The sequence below is a fragment of the Syngnathoides biaculeatus genome, chromosome 12, assembly GCF_019802595.1.
Source record: "Syngnathoides biaculeatus isolate LvHL_M chromosome 12, ASM1980259v1, whole genome shotgun sequence".
Classification (NCBI taxonomy): domain Eukaryota; kingdom Metazoa; phylum Chordata; class Actinopteri; order Syngnathiformes; family Syngnathidae; genus Syngnathoides; species Syngnathoides biaculeatus.
In genome coordinates this window covers 9,476,558-9,493,994 of record NC_084651.1, presented here as the reverse complement: position 1 = coordinate 9,493,994, position 17,437 = coordinate 9,476,558, and the positions used below count along the sequence as shown (strand labels likewise).

Sequence of the window (17,437 nt, the reverse complement as noted above, 5' to 3'; positions counted from 1 at the left end):
TCGCCATTTTAGTTATTGAGTCACATGATTTCATATTATGTTAAAGTAACAAAAGACTGATGTTTAATGTTCATTTAGCAATTTTATTGGTCATTTATATGTTTTCTGTATGCTAAATTGTCATGATTTTTTTCCAAAGTGTATTTTTTTTGTCAATCTTAGAACCAGTTAGCTGGGTTTAGATTATTTCTACAGGTTTTTGGACAATTTAATTTTATTCCGACTTTCTGAAGCGTATTAATAATGAAAGGTGAGCTTCAAATGTATCATAAATATGTATGTAATTGCCTGTGGAGGTTGAGGAAAGTTAAAAAGTGAAAAAAGATTTCGTTTTAAAGCCGCGCCGCCCAGCCCGACCAGCGACAGTGGTCCGGTTGAAGAGGAGGTGGGCGTGTCCTAGAGGCAGATGTCGGAAATAGCAGCAACCAACGAGTAGGAAATTTGCACCTGAGTCAACGCCGGCCTAGCGGACCCGCTCAGTCGATCCCAGGATGATTCATTCACGCGCGCGAGAAAAGCCTGAGAGTTCATCCGAGCCGCGTGCGGGCGTGTGGGGGTCGATGGCCCGGGAGCGTGGCGAGGTGGGGGTGGGGGGGCTGGGAGACCCCATCAAAGCACAGCAGTCCCGTCACATGAGCGGCTAATCAACTTCGTACCTTACGCTCCGTTCGTGAACGATGAACGAGACAAAATGGCTTTAAAAAAAAAAAAGAAAAAGGATGGTAAAAATCCTTCCTTGAGGGGATTCTTCCGGGTCCCAAAGTGTGTGTGTGTATGTGTGTGTGTGTTCCGCGCTGATGACCTCATAGACCAGCTGTGATGATGTCACAGCAGGGGGGGTGGGGTCAGAGGCAAAGTGGGCGGAGTTCATTCCCGCCCGCTGGCCGAGTAGGAGAACTGCGGGAAGTGCGGTCGTCTCTCGTTGTCCAGGCAGTCCATGCCGTCCTCGTCGACTAGCGCGCGACGTGCACAAAAAAAGCACTTTAGCACAAAGGAGGAATTTCTTTACACAAATATATTTTATATATTTTCATGATGATATCAAACATTTCAGTGGACCCCTGCCGTTTCGGGGGGGTGTAGCGTCACGGTTACAGTCAAGCTAATGCTCGGCTGCCAAGTTACTTATTTGTAATTTAGGCTTGTCACTGTTCAAATCCAGTAATCAGTCAAGTAACTCAGTTACTTTTTCAAGGTAACTGGCAACACTTCATTACTTGAGTCAGTTTCGCCAAATGACAATCACATGACGTAAGAACTTGTGCACCTATGTCACCGAAATCACGTGACTGGCAGTACTGCCGGTCTAGCAAAACATTCTTCAATGCTAAATCCGTTGAGATGAAGCGAAACTATGTCTTATAGCACGACGCCAAGAATTTTGTCCGAAACCAGTAAACATTTAGAAGGTGATAATAAACGAAGGTACGTGGATAGAGGACCCATATTTAATGCCGAAGTCGATGTTTTCGCCAATGAGAAATTGCACCGTTAACCCGCTTCCGCTTGTCTTGGACAACTGGATGTACACATGGTGAGTAAGTCGTCGAGATTTACATGGAAAAGTTTGAAAGCGTAAAAATGTCTGGACGCATACAAATACTTTGTTACCCGATCTGTTCTCAACGGGGAGACGGCTCGTGAACGCGGAAGCGTGTTCAGCTACATGTTAACCTTTGCTGAAATCCATCGATCTTTTAAGGTATTATTCAATACAAATACCAATACTTAAATAAATAAACCCTGGTTTTATACAAACAGCATTCATTAACTATGATTGGGAAAAAAAAAGTGGACAAGCGAGTCGGCTCCTCCGTAGCGTTTCCCAAAAAGTATTTATAATGCCAAGTATAACCCATTTGAGAACAATGCGTTAAAAAAAAAAAAAAAAATCTAAAGACTAAAATCTATTATTAATATTATTACTAGTAGTATCGAATGACAACCCAGCCGTAACACTTCCGCAAAGTGAAACTCAATAAATGATAGAGTTTCCACTCTCCGGCTGGGACCACCAAAAATGCAATTCTGCTAACAATATTGCGACAATGCGTAATCCAGCAAGACTCACATTTCTCGGGCGGCGTCACCGTGATGGTCTGCGCCGTGAACTCCTCGTCAAAGTACCTGGTGTCCGTCTCCGACGTGACCTGAGGCTTGAACAGCGGAACCATCTGGAACGGAGACAGTGAGGAGCTCCCAAACTCTCCCTTATGCAGTTAAAAAAAATAAGCTGCGCTTCTTTCCGCACCTTTTTGTCGTACACATGCTGCCAGTCGACTCCAGTGAAGAAACTGTGCCTCATAATTTCTTTGGCGTCATCCGGTCCTCCGCCAAGCCTAGCCCAGTGGAAAAACAACACAGCTAATACAGTGACGAAAATAAGTATTTGAACACCCTGCCATATTGCAAGTTCTCCCACTTAGAAAATCATGGAGGGGTCTGAAATTTTCATCGTAGGTGCATGTCCACTAGGAGAAAGATAATCTAAAAAGAAAAATCCAGAAATCACAATGTATGGTTTTCTAATGATTTATTTGTGTGATACAGCTGCAAATAAGTATTTGAACACCTGTCTATCAGGTAGAATTCTGACCTTCACTGACCTGTTTGTCCGCCTTTAAAAGTCCCCCTCCACTGCATGTATTATCCTGAATCAGATGCACTTGTGTGAGGTCATTAGCTGCATAAAGACAGCTGTCCACCCTATACAATCAGTAAGACTCAAACCTGTAACATGGCCAAGACCAAAGAGCTGTCCAAAGACATCAGAGACAAAATCGCACGGCTGGAAAGGGCAACGGAGAAATTGCCAAGCAGCTTGGTGAAAAAAAGGTCCACTGTTGGACCAATCTTTAGAAAATGGAAGAAGCTAAACATGACGGTCAATCTCAATCCAAGTGGAGCCCAATGCAAGATATCACCTCGTGGGGTCTCAATGATCCTTAGAAAGGTGAGGAATCAACCCAGGACTACACAACAGGACTTTGTCAATGACCTGAAAAGAGCTGGGACCACCGTTTCCAAGGTGACTGTTGGTAATACGCTAAGACGTCATGTTTTAAATTCATGCATGGCATGGAAGGTTCCCCTGCTTCAACCAGCACATGTCAAGGCCCATCTTAAGTTTGCCAGTGACCATTTGGATGATACACAGGAGTCATGGGAGAATTTTTTTGTGGTCAGATGAGACCAAAATGAAACTTTTTGGTCATAATTCCACTAACCGTGTTTGGAGGAAGACGAATGATGAGTTCCATCCCAAGAACACCATCCCTACTGTGAAGCATTCGGGTGGTAGCATCATCCTCTGAGGGTGTTTTTCTGCACATGGGACAAGATGACTGCACTGTATTAAGGAGAGAATGACCGCAGCCATTTATTGTGAGACTTTGGGGAGCAACCTCATTCCCTCAGTCAGAGCATTGAAGATGGGTCGTGGCTGAGTCTTTCAACATGACAATGACTCTGGTGTGGTCTAGCCAGTCTCCAGACCTAAACCCAATAGAAAATCTTTGGAGGGAGCTGAAACTCTGTGTTTCTCAGTTACAGCCCAGAAACCTTTCTGATCTAGAGAAGATCTGTGTGGAGGAGTGGGCCAAAATCCCCTCTGCAGTGTGTGCAAACCTGGCGAAGAACTACAGGAACTGTTTGGCCTCTGTAATTGCGAACAAAGGCTACTGGACCAAATATTAACATTGGTTTTCTCAGGTGTTCAAATACTTGTTTGCAGCTGTATCACACAAATAAATCGTTAAAAAAAAATCATACATTGTGATTTCTGGATTTTTCTTTTTAGATGATCTCTCTCACAGTAGATATGCACTTACGATGAAAATGTCAAACCCCTCCATGATTTCTAAGTGGGAGAACTTGCAATATAGCAGGGTGTTCAAATACTTATTTTCTTCACTGCGGAGGTAGCACTTTTTACACTCACTTTAAAGTACTTTCGGCACTATGTGAGCAGCGAGTGAACGAGAAATTAAGGGCGCAGGGATGTTTGCGGACACTTGTAATGAGTACGTGATGATGTATGGGCTCATGATGGGCTTTAAAAAAAGATGACGCTAGCTATGGTAAAATGCAGGTAGGGTTAGGTTAGATTTTTGCGCCGTTTCCTACAAAATTCTCCACACGGGTACCGTTTGTTGGGGTCCTTGATGAGCAGGCCAGACAGCAGCGACTTGGCGTCGGCCGAGAGCGTGCGCGGGAACTTGATGTCCTCCATCAGGATGAGCTCAAAGAGCTTCTCGTGGTCCTGGTTGTAGAAGGGGAGGCGGCCGCACATCATCTCGTACGTCACCACGCCCAGACCCCACCAGTCCACCGCCCGGCCGTAGTCGTTGTCCTCCAGGACCTGACGAGGACACGTGCGGACATTTTTGGTTTTCACCTCACATTTTTTTTTTTTGTAATTTCACAATTTGAGGTCGTCGATGAATCCCTTCAGCCCGAGTAAATACGCTAGCGCTACGTTGCTAGCTGAAGCGGCAGTGAGGCGGCTTTGGGCTAAGCTAAGAGGCTAAATTGAATCAACGTAGTCAGAAATAAGGCGGAACATTCCTTTTTTTTTTTTTCTTGCTTTTGTTTTTACGAGACATCTGCTTGTATTCTGCGCGTGTGCATTTATTTTATTGGCAGCAGAGCGCCCACGGTGGTGAAGAAGAAGAAGAAGCAGACAGATGAGACGGAAGATAAAGCGCACGAGAGTCAATATGGCACCAAGGTGGCTGCGGGGAAGCATTAAAAAAAAAAAAAAAAAAAAAAAGCAGAGATGGGTGGCAAGTCTTCACAGGCCGCGCCGGGAGGAAGAGGACGGCGTGCCCGGATGGAGAAGGCAGGCGAGTCCGCGGACGTGGGTCACGGCCGCCGAGCGACTCTAACCAAAGTCTTCTTCCGCACGTGGTCCACTCTCGCCCCCTCCATCTGCTCCCCCCTTCATCCAGTCGCAAGGCAGAGGTACTTCAGGTGCTCATTAACATCATAAGCTTATTAACATGTGACGCTTCGATGAGTGCGTTTGCGTGCTGACGGACAGATTGGCCAGGTTGGAGAGCGTCCAGAGCGGCATATGCCGTACATCTCGCCAATAATAATAGCGTCTCCTCGCTGTTAAGAATAATGGAGCGGGCCGGGAGCGCGCCGACGCACGCTAACAAACCTTAACGACCGGCAGCCATTGTCTAACGACACGCTTAACGCGTACTCTGCAAATAACGGCAACGTCGACGTTTAACGGCTGTACGACTGAACGGGATCACGCCGACTGCTGTTTCTAACCGAAGGGAGCGCAGATGAATTCAAAATGTATGACGGTCAAGATTTTGGGGGACTCTTTGGTTTCTGTTTTCAAAGACTAAAAAAAAAAAGATGTATGTCTTGCAACATTAAACACGATTTCATCTGATATGTTGCAACAATATGGCGGCTGTGGCAGCTCCAACTGTCCGCCGTTGCCCAAATCTGCCTACAGGTTGGCATTGTGGGTGAAAAACTGTTCTCAATTACCTGACCTGATTAAAGAAAGGAAATTATTATCATTATACATTGAGTGTTTTTTTTTTCCTCAGATTTTTTCCCAAATTATTGTCAATTAAAAAAAATTCCAAAACATTCAAACTGTTCAACATCTGTTCTCGTTACATTCAACATTGTTTTAAAATGCTAACAGTCAACATTTCCAAATATAAAAAATAGTTTGATAGTTTAATTTTAACTTTTAATTTTAAAAACTTTGACAGAACACTGCATTATTTTTTTAAATTAAAACAATTTTGTTAGTTTGTTTTAACTTACAAAAATAATGTGATAACTAGAAAATAAAAAGGCTGTTTTTAACATTCAACATTTTCTTTAAATAAAAAAGTGGGACAACTTGTAGTGTCCATTCAATAATAATAATAATAATAATAATAATAATAGTAATAAAGTTTGTCTCCTGTACAGTCATTTTTAAAAAACATTTTAAAATAGAACAAAAAACTAACGTGCCCGTTTTTAAACAAAAAAAGGAAAAACTGTGTAATTATATTTTATTAAAAATAGTGTGATATTTTAGAATAAAGAGAAATGTAATATCTTGCAACAGTCAACATATGTACTATTAGAATTAAAGGCCCCGAGCAGGACTTTTGTCACCGCTGTCCTTAAAATACAGCTGAAAGTCGCCCGTTCAATTACGTTTCAAACAGTTTGTGCTGGTGCTGCGAAGACAAAACAACAAACTCGTCCAAAGACTTCAGGCTGTAATAATCAATAATGCAATTGGAAGCGGTTGTCGCAACGATGCGGCGCAAATCTCCAAGGCTGCTGGGGGACTTTACACTTTTTGTGCAATATCCTGATCAATTCTTAAGTTTAGGCAGCACAACAACTGAAGCGCTTACACGTCAATACATATTTCATGTGTGATGTGCGTGCACACTGCTGGCAAGTAGAAAGAAGAAGAAGAAGACGACGACCAAGATGAGCTGCTGGAGGAACGTTGGCCGCCGCCAGCTCCGCGCAAACTACAACTGGAGGGATAACATCGCGGCTTAGACGGCTGGGAGACAGATGGAATATTTATCCACTCCAGTTTTTCAAAGTACGGCAAACAAGAGGAGATGCTAAAAGGCACGCGAGCAACAAACGGAGAGAGAAATTTCTTTAAAAGGAGGTGAAAGCTCGGTCGTGCCAGGAAGTGCGCTCCTTTGACAAAATCAAAATAATAATGATTGTGACACCATTTAATGCTCCATGGTAATTTCATCAAATAAAAATAGTGTGATGAAATAATAAATTTAAAAATAAATATTTAAAAAAGAAATTATGAGATAGTGTACCATGTATTTTAAACAAAATAAACGATACGTAATATCCTGTAAAATTCAACTTTTTTTTTTACATTTAAATAAAAAAAAAAATACTGACATCTCGCAATGGTAAAACAAATATTTAAACAATGTAAAAAGTGTCTATTTTTCAAGTTTCAAGTTTTCATAAATTGAAATATATGCATCTATAAAAATATTTATTAAAAATAATTATAATTCAGTTTAAAAAATGTTTTGTATTTTTTTCAAATAAAATATTGTGATCACTTTTAACCACCACAACAAAAAAGTTTTAAAACTAGCTTTTCAAATAAAAACAAAAAAAAAAGGGAAATCTTGTAAAACAAATATTTAATTCGTGTAAAAAGTGTCATTTTAAAAGTTATTTTTCATAAATTAAAATATATACATGTATAAAAATATTGATGAAAAACAATTATAATTCACTTTAAAAAACATTATTTTTTCAAACAAAATACTGTGATCTCTTTTAACCACCACAACTAAAAAGTTTTACAACTATCTTTTCAAATAAAAAAAAAATGACTTTCACAACTTTTTAAAATAATAACTAGTGTTAAAAATGATAACATTCCACTTTTTGTGCCATTTTTAATATTGCACACAAAAAAAAGATACAGACATTTTTATGATGCCATTTTTCCTTATTAACTCGTGAGGCAGGCCCTTGTTTAATTTTAATATTAGGGCTGGCCAATAGAAAATGTGCTGCGGGCTACAAAAACAGCCCCGGGGCTGGACTTTGGATTCCGCCGTCCTTAAATGACAGCATCTCGTCACAAAGACGTCGCTTACTACTGAAAAATGGTGCTTTTCATAACGTTCCAATAAGTTGTCGTGCAAGATGACTGCAGGGCTAACACGACTTGGGAGACAGATGGAATATTTATCCGGCAAGTTCTCCAAGTGCGTAAAACAAGGACAGATGAAATTGAGAGGAGAGGAAAAAAAAAAAACGGTGGCAGCTCGGTCGCAGGCAGGGAGCAGATTAATCCTCGCAGAGCCAGAACGCTGCCCCACAGCCGCCGGCGCGAGCGCGGGCTTGGACTTGTTTCGGAAAGCAGCGGAGCTGACCTCGCGACTTAAAAAGACGCGTTTAAGGGGAGGCAAAAAAACGGGATGAGACAAAAGGAAGCCAGAGGGAGGGAGGCAGGGAGGGAGGGAGAAGGGTCTCGGGGATCAGCCATGTGGCGACGGGGCGGGACGGAGGGGCTTTGGCAGTCGGGACCGGACTAGAGACGAGATGGGAGCGCACGCGTAACCCGAGGCGGTCGGCGGCCCGGATGGCCAGCGGGCGCACACATGATCACAGTCGACACGCACACGCATATTGCCGGTGTCAAAGGCAGACATTTTCCTCATGTTGACGCCAGAAAAAAAAGTGCGGTGAAATAGAAATTGATTGATTAATGTTGATCTCTTTTATCAGAGCAGAGGTTTGAGCTCAGAGCTCATAATTATAAATCAAATAATAATGAATACGCTTTCATTAATAAAAAAAATTATTACATGTGAAATAACATTTTATAAAAATTCTTCTTTGTGTTTTTTCATCAAATGTGCATACACCGCACTGCCCCCTTGCAGGCCAAATTGCGCACAACATGGAAAATAACTCCCGGACAAGCGGAATAAGATAATTTTGTGTATATAAGAAGTGTCACAATTGAATGAGAACGCACACCATGTTATGTCAACGTTTGTTGTTGTTTTTAAACAACGTTTGACACTCATCAAAATTGTGATGGTCAAGTACCGGTACTCTAGTATCAGAGACTCCTCAAATGGAAGTGGCATCGGTCCATCCCAAATTCCAAGACGTTGAGATTAATTTTATATTTCAAACATGGAGCGTCCAATAAATGTCCTTAAATGGCAGTAGCGCCGAACAACAAGCGAAAAACAGCTATTTATGATGGTGTCATCCATCCATCCATCCATCCATCCATCCATCCATTTTCTTTCCCACTTATCCTCACAAGGGTCGCGGGGAGTGCTGGAGCCTATCCCAGCTGTCAACGGCCAGGAGGCAGGGTACACCCTTGAACTGGTCGCCACCCAATCACAGGGCACATTGAGACAAAACAGCCAATCTGACAATCCCGCCTATGGGCAATTTAGAGTCTCTAATTAATGTTGCACGTTTTTGGGATGTGGGAGGAAAATGCAAACTCCACACAGGCGGGGCCGGGATTGAACCCAGGTCCTCAGGACTGTAGGGCCAACGCTTTTCCAACTGATCCACCGTGCCGCCTGATTGTGTCATGTGACTCTTTATTATAAAATAAGTTGTTGGACAAGACACGAGCCCACATCGTGTGGCCTTTGCAACCACAGGAAGTGTCTAATATACAACCACGTAACCCTGAAATATTTCTTGTGCCTTCTCATCTCCGTCTGCCTTCAAGCCCCACCAGTGCCCCCCCATCCCCTTATTCTCTGTTTAATCCCAGCTACTTTGCATCTCTGGAACTTGGCTCGGAGCACGCTGTGTTATTTTTACACGCGGGCGGGCGGGCGGGCAGAGCGTGCGGGCGGGCAGGCGGGCGGGCGAGCGGCGGCGGTGGTGTAGATTTCCAGGTTTTTTCCGAGCACCTTCCTCCAACCTCGCCCATCTGCCGCCATCTGCCTCACTTTAGCCCGCACTTTCCACCGCGGCGCACACACAAACGAGCGTGCGCGCACAGACGCGCATCCTGTGAAAAATAACTAGCAGCCTCCAATCAGCTTTTTGGCACGCTAAAGGAAAGCACTCGGAAAGGAAAAAAAAAAGATGAAAATGCTGCGCCAAATTGTCCTCGCTACTTTTTCAAGTGGGATATACACTACCACGCTGCTCCCCTGCTGCCTTCATCTCCACCACCCACAGGACTGCGCCGCGCTCGCCAGGTGATCTGCTGACCTTGGAGCTGGACGGACGCTGGCTAAAATAAACTATTATCGTTCGTACGCGCTCTCTCATTTCGCTCCCGTGTTTCAATAGGACGCGTCGTTGATAGTCAGCGAATGCAGACAGCAGATTAGGGACACCGACGCAGTGACATCCAATTCGAGGACTGGATGAAAACTGACAGGACAGAAACATTCTCCCATATTCGAGTATTGAGGCAGAAAAGGAAAAGAAAAAATATTTACTGTATACAGAGGCAGTCTTTTGATCTTTCTTTTCTTTCTTTTTGGAAAAAGAACAACGAAACACAAGTCTCACAAACCATGCAAATTTAACTTTTGTCCTTTCCTTCACTTAAAATGTAAGATTTAATAAATATTTAAACATTTATATAAAAAATTTAAAAAAATATGAAAAATAAAACTTAATATCAATGAGTTCACAGCATTTTTCTCCTATAATTAATAAATTTCTTTTATAATTTTTTTTAATGAGAAAAAAACACAGGGGTTGAGTCTTGGGGAAAAAATAAGACCTATTTCAGGTTAAAAAAAAAAAAAATTGCACTATTAACTTGTGATATGACCAAATAAAAAACTCTCCAATACTCGAGGGTTTTACAAATTTTCTTTAAAAGTGTGGTTTTATTCTTTTAAGATTAGTATTTCTTCTTTTCCTTTCGGCTTGTCCCGCATGTCATCTTATTCCATCTAAGCCTATCTCGTGCAACTTCCTCTCGAACACCCGCTCTGTTCTCATGTCCTTCCTCACAACATCCATCAACCTTTTCTTTGGTCTTCCTCTCGCTCTTTTTGCAGGCAGCTCCATCCTCAGCACCCTTCTACCATTTTACTCACTCTCTCGTCTCTGAACGCGTCTAAACCATCAAAGTCTGCTCACTCTAACCTTGTCTCCAAAATATCCAACTTTGGCTGTCCCTCAAAAGAGCTCGTTTCTCAACCTATCCATCCTGCTCACTCCGAGCAAAAACCTCAACATCTTCATTTCTGCTAGCACCAGTTGTTTCGTCAGTGCCACCATCTCTAAACCGTACATCATGGCCGGCCTCATCAGTGTATTATAAACTTTGCCTTTCATCCTAGCAGAGACTCTTCTGTCACCTGTCTTGTAAGATTACTACTAAAATGGGAAAAAAAACAAACTAAAACCTTTCTAAACAACACAAAATTGTCTTTCTTCTGCATCTCATCAGATTGTGCAGCATGTAGTGAATGTTTTAAAAGACTTTTAGGAGTTTGTCAGTGATGTCGGGAACCGAAGCAATCTGAAAGACCACAGCGAAGAGTGGTGGTGAAAATGTTACCTCTGGCGCGAGGTACTCTGGCGTACCGCAGAAGGTCTTCATGGTGGCCGTGTCCGTGATGCCTTCCTTGCACAGGCCGAAGTCTGTGATCTTGATGTGCCCGTCTTTATCCAGCATCAGGTTCTCCAGCTGGAGAGGTGCGGGGGGAACAAATAAGGGCATTTAGACGACATAAAAACACCCATCAAAATGCTGTCGGAGGGTGTTTATTTGTTATTGATCGTGTGCAGAGAGAATCTCGATTTGAGAGACTTGGTGCAATATTTTTCTGGAAAATTACATTTTCATCCTTGTGATATAAAATACTTTTTTTTAGAGGGAAAAATAGGACGTTTTGTGATAATATAACACATTCTATTTTTGTAGTAATATAACTATTTTCTTGGCAAACTACAAAGTTTATTCTTGTAATATTGCAACTTTTCTTTTTTTAAAAAATACAGGAATATACTTTATTCCCATAATATTATCATTTTTCCTTTGAAATAAATGTTTATTCTCATAAGATTACAACTTTTTCCAGAAATTATTTATTTATATTCATTTGTTTTGATGAAAAAAAGAAATCACAATTATTATATGATTGCAACATTTTATCTTGGGAAAAAAAAAATTCCTACTTAAATGCACACTGGCAGCATTTACCTTGAGGTCACGATAAACGATCTTGGCCGAGTGGAGGTAATCGAGGGCCGAGACGATCTCGGCGCCGTAGAAACGCGTGCGCTCCTCCGAGAACACCCGCTCTCTGGACAAGTGGAAAAACAGCTGCGGGGGAAAAGAGGGGGGAAGGCGGGGGGCAGGAGGGATGGCGCAGCAATAATTACTGATTTATTGAAGGAAATTAGCACAACACAAACTGGCTGCCCGCACCATATTGAGATGATAGATAGCGGAGGGGAGGGCGAGCGCGAAAAGAGAGCGAGGAGCGGGGGCTCTCAGAGAAGGGTGGGTGCACGGAGGCGCTCAGCAGCTGGCACCTCATCTACTAGCGCGCCCCCACTACGTGCGCCCTCACCACTCGCCGACCTCTTCCGCGGTGGCCCGCAGGCGAGGCTGACAGGGCGCTGGCGTGGAGTAGGGCGACGGGGGCCAAACGGAGGGTTTAATCAATACGCCAGTCGAGTTAAAGCGAGGCGGCGGGCCACGGCCCCCTCCCATCAGCCACAGCCTCCAGTGTGACGCTCATTAGCGCGCTATCTGCTCCCCTCGGAGCCTCCATTTTCATTCACTCCATCTTGCTCTCTTTCTGGCAACAAACTAACCATCATAATGAACAGAAATTTGGCTTCCCCCCGCCCTCAAAAAAATACCTTATTCTCATACCGGTACAAATTCTTTTTGAAAAAATGTGACTTGTAAAAATGGGAATTCATTCTCATATGATGCACTCTTTTCTTTGAAAAATGATGACTTTATTCTTGTAAAGTTTTAACTTAGTTTTTTTATGACAACTTTTATCCACTTAAAATAAAAACTTCTCATCTCAAAAACTATAACTTTATTCTTACAAGATAGTTTTTTTTTAATATGTTGAGCATAATGTACATAATGGCGGGACACTGAATCAACTGCTAAAGTGTTGACCTCACAGTTCTGAGGTCCCGGGTCCAATCTCGGCCCCGCCTGTGTGGCGTTTGCATGTTCTCCCCGTGCCTGCGTGGGTTTCCTCCCACATCCCAAAAACATGCAACATTCATTGGACACTCTAAATTGCCCCTCGGTGTGATTGTGAGTGCGGCTGTTTGTCTCTATGTGCCCTGCGATTGGCTGGCGACCAATTCAGGGTGTACCCCGCCTCCTGCTTGTTGACAGCTGGTATAGGCTCCAGCACTCCCTGCCACCCTTGTGAGGATAAATGGCAAAAGAAAATGGATGGAAAATCTACGTTACATGACCTTTCTGAAGACCTTATAGTTTTAAGATTACGCCTTTTCTTCTGAAAGATTCCAAAAATTGTTTTTATAATGTGACCTTCAAAATATCCTGAAACTATATTCTATTGATTCTGGTAAATTTGGGACTTGTGATATCGTTAGCACCCCCTTCTGCGCCTCCATTTCATTGAACTCAATCCTGCTCTGCTTTTGGCAACAAAGTTCACTCTTTCTACTTAAAAGCAGTGCATTTTGCGTCCCAGGTGTCTCGGACGCCCCCCTTCCCCACCCCCGCCCTCTCTTCCGTGTTCTCCTCATACCTCCACTCTTTGCTGTGCTGTCACTTGTCACATTACGGCCTGGTAGAAATTACCCATGAGGCCACGGGGCGCACATCTCCCTATTAATTGCTCAGGGAGGTTTGCATATGGCCGCCGGAGTGATGCATACGGATGGAGCGCCTCGCCGGGCGTGTGTGCTAACACGACAGGTGGGCCTTCATCAGAGTACTGGCAGCTGTGACTGTGGCAGCTTTGTAATTGGTGGCGCGCGTCTTGCTACGCGCGGTCACAATTTGTCCGAGGAGGGTGTAGTTGCAGGTTGTGTTTGCCGGCGTCTTCTGCGAGCATTTGCTCAGGCCTGGCGTCCGACGAAGTCTCGCTCGCTGGAAGGCGGGGAGCAGGTGATGGTGGCGCGCAGGTGATGGTGGCGCTGAGGGAACGGGGGCATGATTGCAAATGGTGCCGATTAAAAAGCTGAGAAACGGGGAAAAGTCGGGGGGGATCCAAATTCATTTTGTCTCCGACTGTCATTCTGGCCGCTCGAGGCCCGCAGGTGAGTCGACAAGCAGGAAGAGACGACGAGGAGGAGGAGGCAGCGGAGGCACGTGACGAGCCAATTGGCTGGCAAATTGACTCGACAGTCCACTTTAATCGCTCACTGCGAGCACATCTAAACATCCTAGCAGTAGAATTTAGGAGGGAATTGTATAGTTTCATTTTCACGAGTGCACACAAGTCATCAAAAAACAATTTTGTATATGGCTTGTCATTGTCAGGATGGCGGATGAGCAGGGGCTGATGACAAGCTGACTTTGGGCCATCGCCAGCCAATCGCAGGGCACGTGTAGGCAAACGCGAATTCACATGTTCGTGCCCTTATGACAAGGAGGCTTGAAGACCTAAGAAGCATGTTTTGGGTAAGTGGGAAAACGCCAGCGGACGTGAAGACAACATGAGATTCGAACCCGGAACTCCTGACTATGACAAGAATGGTTTTATTTTTGGTAATATTTGTAAGTACCGTAACTCCTGGCCTATAGAGTGCTCATGGTTACAAGCCTCACCGAGTACATTTGTAAAGGAAATACCATTTGGTACATACGTACGCCGCAGCTGTGTAAAAGCCGCAAGTGCCCACATTGAAACCCACACATTGAAATGTGAGATATTTACAAAGAAAGACAGTATACAGAAAGAGTTTAATGCTAGCGCGGTGCTAACGCTAGTGATAACGCTAGTGCCACGCCAACACTAACAGGCCCGGTTAAAATAAAACTTACTGGGAAATATCACAAAGATACGCCAGTAACACAGCAGCAACACGCTAGCGCAGCGCTAAATATTCCACCGGTCTCATTCTTACCTTTTCCGGTCGAGTGCCCCCTTGCGACCGTTACAAAAAATGTACTAATTAGCCGCATCAGTGCATAAATCGCAGGGTTGAAAGCGTGTGAAAAAAAGCCAGAAATTACGGTAAACATAAATAAGACTTTTTTTTTTTTTGGGGAGGAAATCCTACTAAATTGTTGCATGAACTTGTATCAAAAGATACCATAAAGACTTATTAATTTGTAACAATTCTAAATAAAAAAAATTTGGAAGGCATGTTTGGAATTTTCTGTTTACAGACCCTGGAATTTTACTAAAATGACTGCTTTAAAACAAAATAACAAACTTACTGTTCAATTTAAAGCACGGGTCCCTGAGACATCCTGATGTTATGCACATATTTGGGTGATTAGAGAGGAAACCAGAATACCCAGGAAAAAAAAAAACAATAAAGGAGTGAGGATTTGAACCCGGGCCGTCAGAACTGTACCACTCTAATCAAGATCAAAATGCTTGAAAATAAAACATTGCCCGCAGAAAGCTGGGATTGACTCCAGCGCACCCCCGACACTTGTGAGGATACGCGGCTCAGAAAATGGATGGACGGATGGCTATTCAACTACGATATGGTGAGGGAAAACTGCACCTTTAACGTATACAGGTGTGTGTCTTACCTCTCCACCATTCACATACTCCATGACGAAACAGAGGCGGTCTTTTGTCTGGAACGAATACTTCAATGACTGAAACAAACAAAAACAGGCAAACGTTTGATTTGCGCACGCGTCATTGCGTCACTGCGACTCGTTGCGTTTGTCTAACGGTTTTGTTGCGTTATTCTGACACAAAAGAGAGTAATTCGGGTGACTTTGACCATCACGAATGTCATTCCTCGTTCAAGAGTGAAAACAGCAGGCGCAACAAACAAACTAAACCAGCATCCATAGCTTTGGATGGCTCGTCTCTGTATGCGCTTAGGCAAACAATCATGCGAGAAGTGTTTACTTTGAAGGATCGAGACGCTAAACAAAAGAACAGTTGGTCCTGGCGTCTCTTTGTGGCTGCAGATGTGACTGTGGTATTAAAGAAAAAAAAAAAAAAGCATCTGCAGTAGACGTAGCTGATGTGTCTGCGCAAACACCAAACGGCTAACAGATGCATCCATTGTTGGAACACAATTCCGTGCCTGGTGCGTAATTAGCCTCCTGAGACTCAGGTATGTAGTATAGGATCAATATGCCCACCTTATGTGTGTGAGTGGAGCATTTTCATGCACGCATACAGTACGTGTGAAAGCCCTTTGTGTGTGTGTGTGTGTGTGGTATGTATCAACAACAACAGAAACAACAACAACAAAAAAACACACTCACAGTGAGAAAGGGATGTCTGGTGTTTTTCAGTACTCGGCTCTCTGTGAGCGTGTGTGCCACTTCATCCTGTGCACACAACAGAAGATGTTTTAACCAATCAAAAACATTCATTCAAGCAGGACAAGTCTATCAATAAGAAATATCAGAATTATTCATATACGAGACATAATGTTAAAGGTGAACCTATAGCACCCAGATGGCCGATATTTCACAAAGTTCTCTGTGTTCTCAGTTTTGGAGCAATTGGCCTCATTGCCCTGGGAATGATGCATCTATCATATAGAGCTCGTGCACCTATAAATATATAATTTATAAATCATGGAGGGGTCTGAAATTTTCATCGTAGGTGCATGTCCACTGTGGGAGAGATCATCTAAAAAGAAAAATCCAGAAATCACAAACTGATTTTTTAACAATTTATTGTGTGATACAGCTGCAAATAAATATTTGAACACCTGTCTATCAGCTAGAATTCTGACTCTCAAAGACCTGTTAGTCCACCTTTAAAAGTCCACCCCCACTCCATGTATTATCCTGAATCAGATGCACCTGTGTGAGGTCTTTAGCTGCATAAAAGACACCTGTCCACCCCATACAATCAGTAAGACTCAAACTTTTAACATGGCCAAGACCAAAGAGCTGTCCAAAGACATCAGAGACAAAATCGCACGGCTGGAAAGGGCAACGGAGAAATTGCCAAGCAGCTTGGTGAAAAAAGGTCCACTGTTGGAGCAATCGTTAGAAAATGGAAGAAGCTAAACATGACAGTTGATCTCAATCGGAGTGGAGCCCCATGCAAGATATCACTTCGCGCGATCTCAGTGATCCTTAGAAAGATGAGGAGCATCCCAGGACTACGCCGCAGGACTTGGTCAATGACCTAAAAAGAGCTGGGACCAACGTTTCCAAGGTTACCGTTGGTAATAAACTAAGACGACATGGTTTGAAATCATGCATGGCACTGAAGGATCCCCTGCACATGTCAAGGCCCGTCTTAAGTTTGCCAATGACAATTTTGATGATACAGAGGATTCATGGTAGAAAGTTTTGCGGTCAGATGAGACGAAAATGGAACTCTGCAGTCATAAGTCCACTAACCATGTTTCAAGGAAGATGAATGATGAGTTCCATCCCAAGAAAACCATCCCTACTGTGGAGCATGGGGTTGGTAGCATCATGCTTTGGGGGTGTTTTTATGCACATGGGACAGGATGACTGCACTGTATTAAGGAGAGAATGACCGCAGCCATTTATTGTGAGACTTTGGGGAGCAACCTCTTTCCCTCAGTCAGAACATTGAAGATGGGTCGTGGCTGAGTCTTTCAACATGACAATGACCCGACGCACACAGCCAGGAAAACCAAGGAGTGGCTCCGTAAGAAGCATATCAAGGTTCTGGCGTGGCCTAGCCAGTCTCCAGGCTTAAACCCAATAGAAAATCTTTGGAGTGAGCGGAAACTCCGTGTTTCTCAGTTACAGCCCAGAAACCTTTCTGATCTAGAGAAGATCTGTGTGGAGGAGTGGGCC

The 17,437-nt window shown here is 43.4% G+C and overlaps 1 protein-coding gene across 8 annotated transcripts in view; it reads right to left on the bottom strand.

Annotated features, from left to right (window-relative positions):
* Positions 1-62: 62 nt before the first annotated feature.
* Positions 63-17,437, bottom strand: part of akt3a (v-akt murine thymoma viral oncogene homolog 3a) — a 72,292-nt gene continuing 54,917 nt past the window's right edge. For all 8 annotated transcript variants that reach the window (XM_061836518.1, XM_061836520.1, XM_061836521.1 and 5 more), the window contains 8 exons: positions 15,911-15,976; positions 15,215-15,283; positions 11,699-11,821; positions 11,054-11,182; positions 4,146-4,360; positions 2,252-2,339; positions 2,072-2,174; positions 63-953 (listed from right to left, as the gene is read on the bottom strand). In XM_061836518.1, the coding sequence (XP_061692502.1) occupies positions 868-953; positions 2,072-2,174; positions 2,252-2,339; positions 4,146-4,360; positions 11,054-11,182; positions 11,699-11,821; positions 15,215-15,283; positions 15,911-15,976 (879 nt within the window). In that variant the 3' untranslated portion in view covers positions 63-867. The remainder of the gene's footprint in view (positions 954-2,071; positions 2,175-2,251; positions 2,340-4,145; positions 4,361-11,053; positions 11,183-11,698; positions 11,822-15,214; positions 15,284-15,910; positions 15,977-17,437) is intronic.